Source organism: Centropristis striata, chromosome 2 (genome assembly GCF_030273125.1).
Source record: "Centropristis striata isolate RG_2023a ecotype Rhode Island chromosome 2, C.striata_1.0, whole genome shotgun sequence".
NCBI classification, from domain to species: Eukaryota; Metazoa; Chordata; class Actinopteri; order Perciformes; family Serranidae; genus Centropristis; species Centropristis striata.
The window spans coordinates 3,908,867-3,922,203 of NC_081518.1; the positions used below are offsets into that span (position 1 = coordinate 3,908,867).

General features: G+C 36.0%; 1 protein-coding gene across 1 annotated transcript; it reads right to left on the reverse strand.

Annotated features, from left to right (window-relative positions):
• Positions 1 to 957: 957 nt before the first annotated feature.
• Positions 958 to 10,826, reverse strand: bmal1b (basic helix-loop-helix ARNT like 1b). The gene is made up of 12 exons (XM_059353210.1): positions 10,714 to 10,826; positions 9,528 to 9,566; positions 9,289 to 9,446; positions 8,237 to 8,319; positions 6,373 to 6,465; positions 5,788 to 5,896; positions 4,550 to 4,793; positions 2,848 to 2,954; positions 2,487 to 2,637; positions 2,110 to 2,189; positions 1,946 to 2,030; positions 958 to 1,228 (listed from the first exon to the last, which is right to left on the reverse strand). Exons 1-12 carry the CDS (start codon positions 10,824 to 10,826, stop codon positions 958 to 960), a joined length of 1,533 nt encoding a protein of 510 aa, XP_059209193.1.
• Between the last annotated feature and the right edge of the window lie 2,511 nt (positions 10,827 to 13,337).

A 13,337-nucleotide genomic window follows, 5' to 3' on the forward strand; every position in this document is an offset into this window, starting at 1 on the left:
CAATGAACTGCTTAAGACCTGAAAAATGTAAAACATAGGTTGCAAATATGAACATATAAAGGTAAAATTCAAATATTATAAAACTATACACAAAAAATTACCATAAAAATATGTTTATTTATAGGAACAGTGTTTGTTGATTAGACCCTTTTTTTCCCATTTTTACAAAATGCCACGGCTGCCTCGTCCCATCCTACTTTTACACTTGAATAAATATTTTTGTACTATCAAATTAAAGCGATCATATCTTTGGTTTTACATGACTGAGGAGCATCAAACAAAAAACTGGAGAAAGTTTCTTGTCCGCGCTCCACGTAACCTTGTTTTTTGTTACAGCGCTTTAAAAAAAGCCACGTTATCTCATCACACAAACGTAATTATAGACGATTAAGTTTAATAAATCAAGACTGGCTACAGCTGAAAGACTGCACGGGAAAATGTACCGAGGATCTGTACATTCATTGTCTTTCTGCTTAACATCTTTTTTTTTATGGCACATAATGTCTGGTAGCACTCAGTCTTGGGGTGTTGTCACCCCCGTAGCTCAGCTGTTCTGGTCCGAATCAGTTGATTTGTTTGTAAACTTGGAGCATTTTCCCCATGGTTTTTATTTTATTTTGCAAAAAAATTCCAAGCAAACCAAAATGCGTGTCTTCATACCACGTGAGAATGTTCACTCTGCTTATTGGACAGACATTTTAGGTCCTCTGTTCTGAGCTAGTGCATATTACTGTTAGAGAAACTCTGCTATGCAATCCTCTGGCTAGCTGTGAATACAAGCTGTTACAGGTTGCATGCTCTGCTACATCCCAGAATATAAAGCACACCTGGCTGCAGGAGCTGTTCAGCTTTAATACAGAACTGGGTCACCATCCCACCATAAACAAACAGCACCAAAGTTGATTTAGATTACTTTAAGTACAACCGAAGGCCATTTTCAGATGCAGATTGCATCATTTATAACCAAACCAGTTTCAAGTTTTGAACTCCTTCAGTTGGTCCTGAAGATGGAGGCCGAGACTCCTCTTCCTCTTCCTCCTGATGTGTTGTAGCGACCTCCTGCATTAGTGAGTATTCTTGTCCTCTGCTGCCTGGTTCCTTCTCTCCAACCACAGCCATGTTGTCCCCCCGACCCCCCACCAGCTGGACCAGAGCTGCAGACACCACAGAGGAAACGTCTTCGTCAAACACCTTCTGACCCTCTGAGCTCACAGTGGACATGTCCAACCTTAGTAAGTAGACAATGGGTTTTTAGATTTTGGACAAAAATTATCAATCTGCAATCCTTAATACAAAATGTGTTTGTAACGCCCACAAATGTAAAAATGACGCAATAAAAATCTGCATCTTAAATGCAATAATCCCACAAACGTAATACTGCCTACTACAAATGTAACACGCGATTTCCTTACAAATGTAATGCTGCATTTGATTGCACTCGGAACTCTGAAAGATCCGACCTCCGAGTCGGAAAAGTGTAATAGAACGGCCCTTGAACTCGGGATTCCGGAAATTGGGGTAGGATCCAAGCAGCCCAAGTAGGTCGGAAATTAATCTTAAATTTAAACAATCTTCAACATTTAGTCTGTTATGTGTCGTTTAATTTAGCATTTGTGTTACTAAAAGTGTAGGATTACTTTGTAGTGGTGTTTGCACTCCCACTCTGTTAATTAAAGAGTTTGTGTGAGCGTAGTAGGGACGAAAAAGCAAAGTAAAAGTGTAAAAAGTCTTATAGTTTGTCCATATTAGGTAGCTGATTTACTTCCCCAGAATAATTTTTAAATGCTCGAAAGACATCCAAACAAACATCAATTTGCTGTGGCCGGCCATGTTTTCCGAGGTTGAGCAATTAAACGCATTTACCTCGGAAGTGGGAATTTCCAACTCGGATCTTTCCGAGTTCCGAGTGCAATCGAACGCAGCATTATTACGGAGATGGTTTTACCTCGGGGTTTCCAACATCGGCCCAGCACCAGATCTCGTACCACCGGGAATTCCCGGCACCGTTTGGAGATCGAGCCTCCCTTCTCCTGCAGAAAGGACGAAGATGTAAAATGTTTCACGTGCTACAAACTAACATAACATGAGAAAAGGTTCTCTGATCATCACCTGGCATCAGGACAGTGGACATGGTGTGGTGGGAGGCAGCAGGCCACTGATAACTGCTCTCAGGTAAGTCAACTGAAGATCTGTTTTTAAAAAAATAATAAATAAAAAGTGAAATTTGGTGCCCATATTCATGGTCCCCAGAGGATGAACTGTAATCTTGATTCTTCTTCTAGTGCCCTCATCAGAAACCAAATTTGACTAAATCATTGTGTCCGATACTTTTGTTTATGACCAAATACATGCAATGACATTGACATAAATTAAAGTGGGCCCAGTGGGAGGCCTGGTTAGCAAGCTAATGCTAAATATAGGAAGTATGTCTTAAATAGGATTCTGATGATATTATTTCATGCTAGAAACAGGAAAGTTTTCCTTACGTGACGACTGTATTGGTGGAGACGATGTACTCCACTTCTTTGGTCCAAGGGTTCTTAAAACTGAACCAGCAGCTTCTTAGCGTGATGAATGAGCCGTCCTTTGCTTTTAACTTGTAGCAGTTTGTATCGATCTTTTCTCTCATCTGCAGCACTTACAGGAGACAGTGACAGAGGGGGACAAGGACAGGTAATGGATGGACTGTCCACAGGTAAGATGAACTACAAGGCTATTTTCACTCATTGCAGCAAAGCGCTGTAATTCCACCAGAGCGGAGCAGACGGCCATACATTATTAATCAGTGAGATCACTGGACAGCAGGGAGAGTGAAACGTAAAGCACGCTACATGTTTGCTCTGTTACCTTGTCTGTGGCATTCTGCCAAATGAGCAATATCGTCTTCATGAAGGTATTCGTAAAACGAAGTTCCCAGGAGCTCATGAGGGAAATAAGCCAAAATGCCAGCGACCCTTAAAAAGAAGGATTAGAGGATTATTCACTTATCAGATGGAGCCCTGATGCATGAGCATATACACTACAGGCCAAAAGTTTGGAAGCAATTTTCTGTTCACTATGGCTTTCTTAAAAGCCAGTATGGATTCTTCTGATTTTTGGATGTGTTTACTGCATGATCAGACTTTACCTTTATTGAATTGAACCATTTTCCTCAATTGATTTAGTTATACATTGATGTTAGCAGACTGATTGCTGAATAAATGTTAACAACAGAAAAGAAGGGCTTAGTTTTAGGGTTGAGAAGATTTGGAAGAGTCACAACTTCAGTGCAAAAGAAACAAATCACAGTTTGCATTATTCGCTTTAGCTCTTTGGCTTTTGAGAGTTTGGATACAAAAATCCCAATAAATCTCAACTGTGTTCATATCTCTGACAAACTACCACAGAAATGGCTAAAATTGAAGCAGCTGAGTAAAGAAACAAGAGTTCAGATTTATACATTAAGGAAAGAAGGAAACACAAAGTCTAAGGAATAAAAACCCAAAGACCTGATAATTATAGTCAAAATGTGTTCCAATCAGTGACTCTTTATATAATAATCACATTTATTTTGTTCAAGGTTCAAGGTTCAAGGTACTTTTATTGCCATTTATGTAAAAAAAAACATATTGGAATTTGTTTCAGTAGTTACAGTGTGTGTGTTTTAAATAACATATAATGCAGCTAGACAAAGACAGTGATGACACAACAGACAGATAGTGCATATGTAATGATCGAGGTAGTAGTAATAATAATAAAGTGCAATGGGGTGGGCATCAGTCCTAGTTCAATGGTCAGTGACACTCAGATGACATTCAGTGGGGTAGGGGTAGGGGTGGGGGTGGGGGTAGAGGACCAGCCGCATTGATCAGCCTGATGGCTGGGGGGAAGAAGCTGAGGCGGTGGCGGGTCTTCGTGGTCCTGAGCACCCGCAGCCTTTTCCCAGAGGGGAGGGTGGAGAACAGGTAGTTCCCTGGGTGTGTGGGATCAGCCATAATTTTTCTTGCCCTCTTCAGTGCCCTGGTGTCATGGAGGGACTTAAGAGAGGGCAGGGGAGTGCCAATCACCCTCTCTGCCGACTTGATCACCCGTTGCAGCTTGGCCTGGTCCTTGGCCGCTGCAGCAGGGAACCAGGTGATTATGGAGTGTGTGAGGATGGACTCAATGATGGTGGTGTAGAACTCAGTCATGATGGGCCTCGGCAGGTTGAATTTCTTTAGCTGCCGGAGGAAGTACATCCGTTTCTGGGCCTTCTTCAGAAGAGCCGTGGTGTTTAGTTGCCATTTCAGGTCCCTGGTGATGATCAGACCTAAAAAGCGGCATGAGTCTACTAAAGTCACCGGTGTTTCCCCCAGCGTGATGGGAGGGGGCGGGGTAGGATTAACAATGAAACTATGATCCTTTTTGTACAAAATTAATCTTGCTCCCAAACTTTTGGCCTGTAGTGTATCTTTCAATATATTATTGTGATATTGGACAATTTATCGACATTTGAGCATCACTATCTGAAACATAATTGTTAAAAGGTGCACAAACACGTTAAAGTCTCATTTCTATATATATGAATCACCTTTGATCTACAAAGACAAACTTCCCGTCAGTAGCGTGCCGTGAAACAAACTCCACAGGCTTCACCTTGACCTGATTCATCACCGGCTGGAGAACAGAGTGAAGATGCAGCCGACCGACAGCCACCAGGCAGCTGAAGCTGCATCCATCACCGGCCACATGGAGGTTTTCATCCATCTCTATTGGGGACCAACTCTTTAAGTATCCACTGCTGTGAATGGTGCAGAAGCCTTTATAATGAAGGGGGAGAGGTCAGGTATGTGTTCAGAATAACAAGTTTACATATCAAACAGCAGCAATAAACTGGTTGAATGGACATTGTTGGCACTATAAGTAAGAGATGCTACAATTTCTTTTGAGCAGCTGAAGGAAAAAATCTTCACCTTCCATGCTTTGGTTAAGTTTCATTCTGCAGAAAAATGAGCGTCTCATCCCAGAACAAAGCCTTAAAAATCTTGGATTGAAGAGACCACCTGAAAAATAAAAAATAAAAACAAATCAAACAGTTTTACAGTGAAGATTGCAACATGTAACAAGGTTACAAAAGTTTTACTTTTCATTTTAATTTTGTTGTGATTTTTTGTTTTCAAATTCAGTTAGTTTAAATAAGTTTTTGGGGAAATGCTTAGTTTTAGTTTAGTTTTTATTAGTTTTAGTGTTAGTTTTAGTGTTGTTTTGTAATGGGGTATTTGTTGGGTGTCAGATTCAATAAAGTCACAATAAATGTTTCCTTTATTTCCTTTGTCTGATCCATCTCAGCCCCAATAAGTTTATTAAGTCATAAAACCAGATAAATGAAATAGATTTAATATCAACCAAAAAGGTTTACATATGAAAAAAGTTGACAAAGATGAAAACGAAGGACATTTTCACTATAATTTTAGTTAGTTTTGTAACCACAAAATACAGTTTCAGTTAGTTATCGTTTTTTTTAAAACTCGTTTTTATTTTATTTCAGTTAACAAAAATGTTTTTTCAATTCTAATTATCATTATTTCGCTAGTTTTGGTTAACTATAACAACCTTGGTATTTAAATGTCTCTACGACACCAAATGATTACACATCAGTACCAAAATGTAGGTAAAGGAGAAATAGTCTTCAAATTTATGAACAATAATGTCATTTAAACTTCTTAGTAAACAGTATGTGAAGTGTTTGGGTGTTTAATTATGCATTTATGCTTGCTTAAGATATTTACTCCAGTTAATGAATGTGCTCTTGCTGTTACTGTGGATTACTTTTGGCGTCAGTGAATCCCTCTTGTGGTGCTGACGACAGCTGCTCCTTGACTTTGGAAATGTCTTTAGGATGCAAGAAATCAAACAGACTCTGGCCCATCAGGTCATTCTGGAGGAAAAGAGATTAAATGCAGGAAGAGGCGTGAGGGAAATATACCATCCAGTCCACATTCATGTAAAAAATAGTTGCATACTTTAACATAAACATACAGGTTTATCTCAATAAATTAGAATATGATGTAAAAGTCCATTTCCAGCAGTTCAAGTCAAAGAGCCCCAACCAAATATTGAGTCATCTATCTATCTATCTATCTATCTATCTATCTATCTATCTATCTATCTATCTATCTTTTAAAATTGTTTTTTGTAATATCTTTTTTTTGAGACACTGAATTTTAGGTCTTCATTAAATATAAGCCATAATCTCTATAATTAGAAGAGATTAAATAAATGAAGACGTTTAATTCTGTGTGTAATGGATCTATATAATGTGTTATTTCCACGTTTTGAATTGAATTACTGACATAAATAAAGATAATAAAGAGAGTTGAGATGCTCCTGTAGGAACCAGTGAGTCCCACCTACCTGGCTGTAGTTCAGGATGTTGTATACTGATTCAGAAACAAACAGTATTTTCCCTCGATCACAGTCAACAACAAACAGGAAGCCGTCAGCTGCCTGTGGACAACAGAGGTGTTGAGACAGAGCACCGTTTGTGACATTTCATTAATTTAAGCTGAAAACCATTAAGTAAGGGCTGACCAAGGGCTCTTATTGGCACAGAATAAGATTGCATTTGTGGGGTGAATGCATCCAAACCCTTGATCCATTCATTTTCTAGTTTCTTGATGGCTTTTTTCTTCGTGGAGGACCACCTGATGTTTAAATAGATGCCCTTAAACCTGCAGGAATTGATTTTTGGCTGTAAACAAAACACTGACTGATATATTACTACCTATATAAGTTGTAATGGTGAAGGTTATTGTTCATTTGGAGTCATGTTTGGGTCCACCTGATGACTGTGAGTCCAGTATTCACTTTACTATTAGCTCTGTGTTCGTCTTTACCAACTTTGCAAAAAAAGACACAAAATGAGAAGTCAAAATGACCAAAAAAAACCCACAGACCTAAAATAAAACATTTTATGTTGGACTAAAGCGCTAAAAACTAACAAAATGTCCAAAAAAAGACACAAAATGACTAAAAAAAGACACACAAAAGACACAAATGACCAAAAAAGACACAAAATGACTTAGAAAGACACGAAAAGACATGAAAAGGGTTCAAAAATGGACAAAAAAGCCCAAGACTCCATAGAGTTAAACATGAGCTTGGAACAATCATTTCCAAAAGCAAAAAGAAAGCAGCCTCTCAGCCCTCTGCCTTAGTCACGTCTCACTTTAACCGACTATGATATTCATTAACTGCACTATTAATAGAGAAGCAACAGCTCTTCTCAGATGTCTTGTCCTTGCTTCAAATGTCTCTATGTGGAAATTATTATAGGGCAAAGCAATCTGGAGAGAAACCACATCACAACAGTAACTAACAGGAATATAAATACTACACAATAAAAAATGTCTGTAGATTTTACAGTAAAAACTGCTAAACCATGACAGTAAAAGACCTAAAATGATAAATGACTTAATTCAGTTTCAGTAACAATGAAACACTGTAAATGTATATATCAGCCTAAACAGTTTTTTTTAATTAAATAAATTACTCCACTGTAAAATACACTGGCACCGTGTTTGTAACAAAAATATGCATTAATATATACAAGCCATCACTGTAATTTTTGCATCTATTTTTTGTAAAAATACTTTTTCTCATTGTTAAATGTACTAAACACCATATCTATAAAGTATTTTCTTGTCAATTATATGGCTCAGAGAGAACAGTGTTTCTTTTGATGGAAAAACGTTTTGTTTTTACGGTAAAATATGAAATAAAATGGCAATCTTAAACATGAAATCAACAGTTCTAATATAATTTTACTGTAATATTAGAAAAAGTTGCATCGTATTTATTACGGTAAAGTAACCACAGCTGCCGTTTTTTTACCGTAAAAACAACAGTTGTTTTTTGTTTTTTACAGTGTATTAGCAATGGATCACATAACTATAGTGCTCATAGTGATTACACATTGTCACACTATTGTCTACAGCTCTATATTTTTATTTTATCATTATTATTTATTATTATTATTTGTACAGTGCAATAAGTAAGTATTGCTAAATTATTGATTTTAATATTGTATTTTTTTTTCTTATAACTGCCAGATATTCTCAATTCTTATTGTTACTCTGTATGCTTTTACTATGTATTTAAATTGTGTCCTGTTTGAGGACCCCAGGAAGAATAGCCATTACTCCCACAACGGAGTGATGGCTAATGGGGATCCTAATAAATAAATAAATAAATAAATGTCCCACAGCAGTAGACTTACCCTCAGTATTAAGTTTTTGAGCTCCTCATCTGGTAAGAACGCAGGTTTATAATTCACCTCTGTGAACTGGTTGGCAGCAGAACCTGTTTTACAGAAACAGGAAGTTAGTCAGCTGTGTGAATCACATTCAGTCCAACTGTCAGAATCATCTTGTACTGTACTGTACAATAACAAATAGTCTGGTTCATTACATGCCGTCGTTATGCACTTTATGTGTTTTTTATGCACACTGTTCATTGCACCTTATTTGTTTCATGGCACCAACATTTTTATACTGCATATTCATATTTATTCTGCACTGGAATTCTACCTCTATCTATCTATCTATCTATCTGTCTATCTATCTATCTATCTATCTATCTATCTATCTATCTATCTATCTATCTATCTATCTATCTATCTATCTATCTATCTATCTATCTATCTATCTATCTATCTATCTATCTATCTATCTATCTATCTATCTATCTATCTATCTATCTGAAAGTAATGTGAGTTTTATATGAATGTGTTGTGGAAGGTCCCTTTAATTACTTTTTTGGTAATTCTGTGTCTTCTTTTGGTCATTTTGTTTCTTTTTTAAGTTATTTATTTATTTTTTATGTCATTTTGTGTCTTCTTTTGGTCATTTTGTTTCTTTTTTAAGTTATTTATTTATTTTTTATGTCATTTTGTGTCTTTTTTGGTCATTTTGTGTCTTTTTTTTTTAAAGAATTCTATCTATCTATCTATCTATCTGTCTATCTATCTGTCTATCTATCTATCTATCTATCTATCTATCTATCTATCTATCTATCTATCTATCTATCTATCTATCTATCTGAAAGTAATGTGAGTTTTATATGAATGTGTTGTGGAAGGTCCCTTTAATTACTTTTTTGGTAATTCTGTGTCTTCTTTTGGTCATTTTGTTTCTTTTTTAAGTTATTTATTTATTTTTTATGTCATTTTGTGTCTTTTTTTTTTAAGAATTCTATCTATCTATCTATCTATCTATCTATCTATCTATCTATCTATCTATCTATCTATCTATCTATCTATCTTCCTCCCACCTGGCAGCGTCTTCATGTGTTTGACCGCCAAACGCAGCACTGACAGTTTGTCCAGTTTGTGTGACTTGGTGTTGCATGTGGGCAGTAAGAAGGCCAGCTCATCTATCAAGGTGTTCATCTTCTCCCTCCGTCTCATCTCGATCTGACTGTGAGTTTTCCTGCAACACAAACAGTAAAGAGAACATTTACATTCTTGCTCCACACCATCATGGTTGTTGATGTGAGGAGCAGCTGGTCACCTGGTGTTCTTGTTGCAGCGCTGCTGCTCCACACGGTTTCTGGAGACACAAAAAACAGTGTCAGAGCTCACAAATAACGTTGATAATGAGAGACATCTTTAAGACTTTCATTCATTGGTAAAGCAGCGTTTTAATACACATTTCTAACTAAATTTAATGAAAAAAGAAGCAGCTCTTTACTGATAAAATACATACATATATCAGTGTGTGTGTGTGTGTGTGTGTGTGTGTGTGTGTGTGTGTGTGTAAATTCCATAAAAAAGGTGAATTATTTTATTAAGTATCATACCATAAACAAATATATTTAAGAACCCCAGTTGTTAAAGCTATATTCACTACTATATATATGTGTGTGTGTGTGTGTGTGTGTAGTATATATGTGTTTGTATATGTATATATATATATATATATATATATATATATATATATATATATATATATATACACATATATATGTGTGTGTGTGTGTGTGTGTGTGTATATATATATATATATATATATAATAGTGAATTTAAATTGCGTAATGGTCTTGAATATTAAATCACAGTGAATTCAATGTAAAAAAAAATACAACAATACAAGAAATACACATCTTATTGCTGAATGTAAAATTAAGGCAACTTTCTGTTTTCTTACAGTAAAACTAAAAATGTAATTTAAAAAAAAAAGTAAAAGTAAATTGTTAAAAAAACAAACAAACAAAAGAACAGGAAAAAAACATCTGTAGTTATTCAACAGACCTATATACTTTTTTAAATAAAGATAATTATATTTTTTTAAATAAAGATATTTACTATATATTATACATATTTTGAAATAAATTATCCGTAAAATGACTTAGGTTGTTGAATGTTATTTGACGGAAAGTGTTTATAATAATAATAATAATTATTATTATTATTATTATTATTATTATTATTATTATTATTATTATATCCCTTTGTTATATTCTGTATACTACCTATATCTTGGGTAACAAAAATGCTTTTATTCTCTGTGTCTAAAATAACATTATCATAATGAAGAAAAGGCACAAAAAAAGAGAACTTGCTCACTTAATTTAAAAACCCCAATGTTATGAGCTGTATGATTTTCCTCCCAAGGTGGATATTTAATTCCAAACAATGAATACACATTAATTCAAACAAAGAGATTTGCAGGTGTAAAGTGCCATAGACTAACTCACATGTAATCCATGGAGCTTCCTTTCCATCTGCAGGATAAATTGTTGCTGGTTGTGGAGCTGCTGATCAGGTTGGTTGAGGACTTGATCCTGCTCAACGTAGAAGAAGCGTCCATACTTGAAGTTTAGCTTCAACAGCTGCTTCTTAGAGCATGTGAGAGCCGAAGGGTTTGACAGAGGGAGTGGCTCTGAACACTTCTCATCTCCTTCTATACACCGGCAGGGCAGCGAAGAAACAGATACAACACTTATAACAGGAAACTGAACTTCAATCAAGATATGGCAAGACCCTTTAACAGGGGCGAAAAACAAAATTACTAAAAAAATGACCAAAAAAGACAAAAATTTCACAAAAAGACACAAAATTACAAAAAAGTCACAAAATGACTGAAAAAACACTAAATTACTAAAAAAAAATTTTTTTTAAATGACAAAAAAGACACAAAATGACCAAAAAAGACACAACATTATTAAAAAAAAAGGACACAAAATGTCCCAAAAAAGACACAAAATGTCTAAAAAAAGACACAAAATGGGCACTAGAAGTGCACCAGAAGGGCAGAAGGGCACTAGAAGAGCACTAGAAGGGCACCAGAAGGGCACTAGAAGGGCACCAAAGGGCAGAAGGGCACAAGAAGGGCAGAAGGGCCCTAAAAGGGCACTAGAAGGGCAGAAGGGCACTAGAAGGGCACTAGAAGGGCACTAGAAGGGCACCAAAGGGCAGAAGGGCACAAGAAGGGCAGAAGGGCCCTAAAAGGGCACTAGAAGGGCAGAAGGGCACTAGAAGGGCACTAGAAGGGCAGGGCACTAGAAGGGTACTAGAAGGGCACTAGAAGGGCAGAAGGGCACTAGAAGGGCAGAAGGGTACTCATTAAGGCACATTATTGATTTTTTTTTTGCACTAGAGGGCACATCATCATAATTTATTGTATGAAGGGGCCTCCTAGAGGGCACCGGATCATTTTTTGCACGTGTAAAGAGCAGCCAATCAGCCACTTCCTCTCGTTTTCAAACATCTCGCTTTTTCAACCATGGAGGCATGAGGGGGGGCGGCCATTGCCCTTTAAGCTGAGCAATCTTAATTTTGGGGGTTTTATAACTGTCTTAAAAAACATGATTTAAGAGGCCATGTGTGTTTCTTAACTGGAGATAAAAATCATGGTTGCATAAGACCTGAGACATCAGATAATGTTCAGGATCTGATGTAACTGTCCTGTGAAAGGAGGTGATTACGTGAAGAAAATGCTGTTTTGAAGCTCAAGTTTCAAGTCGGAAATTGTTTCTTCCTTAAATACTTTCTCCCTTGAAGCAGAAAATAATTCTAAGAATACATTTTCAGATTTATAAAAGCAAAATCCAAAAACAGAGAGATGTGGATGGATCAAAGTAAAAAGCCCCAAACTAAAAGTTGAGCAGAGTGAACAGATGGCAGCAGTAATCACATTATCAAAGTCAGTAATAGGAGCTTTTTGTTCGCTCCGGGGATTAACGCATCATTTTGTCCTTCCACTTTCCAAAGCAACATCCTCATATTACCAAACATCATAATCCTGCTTTATGTCCCATTACAGCATTGTTAAATGTGAGTCTGGTTCATCAGATCAAACTGAATGTCTCTTTAGTACGGTTACATTATGGTGCTTTTTCTTTTAGTGCAGGCTGTTTTTTAACTGCATCAGAAATGATTGTGACACTAATTATAAAAAATCCCTCCATTCAGATGTTTGAGGGAGCTCAAGAAGACATCTTGCAAATAACTAAAACACATATTCAGAAGAGCATTTACCAGTTTGACATGATATTTTATGATGAAAGAATAGAAACTAGAGGAGGAGATGGGACTCCTGATGCATTACAGATAGATTCCTCCTCAGATTGCTCATCTGGTGCAGTTTATGGAAATTATGAGGGTTTAAAAACATCCATTATAAGAGGATACACAGAAAATAGTTTACAATCCAACTCTCATTCTCCACCCAGAGATCAAACTTTAGGTGGAAGACTCAGGCAGACGGAACACCACAGGGCTGTGTGACAGGTCACAGGTTGTTTGGGTTTTTTTTTTTTTTGTTCTGTTTTTTTTTTGTTTTTTTTTACACAAAACCATGGTTTAAACATGTTTTAGTATGTAGCTACAGGGGCATTATATGATTTATTTTCTTTTCTTTACTTATTTCATCTTTTCTTTTCTTGTCCTCTTTTATCTTGTCTTGTCTTATTTTATTTTATTATATTTTATTTGTATCTTGTCTTGTCTTGTCTTATTTTATTTTATTTTATTTTATTTTATTTTATTTTATTTTATTTTATTTTATTTTGTCTTGTCTTGTCTTGTCTTGTCTTATTTTATTTTGTCTTGTTTTGTCTTATATTATTTTGTCTTGTCTTGTCTTATTTTATTACATTTTATTTTATTTTATTTTGTCTTGTCTTGTCTTGTCTTGTCTTGTCTTGTCTTGTCTTGTCTTGTCTTGTCTTGTCTTATTTTATTTTATCTTGTCTTGTCTTGTCTTTTTTTATTTTATTTTATTTTATTTTATTGTATTTTGTCTTGTTTTGTCCTGTCTTGTCTTGTCTTGTCAGGTGTCTGTGGGGCTCCAGTGTCAGATGATCAGCAGGTCGGTGGT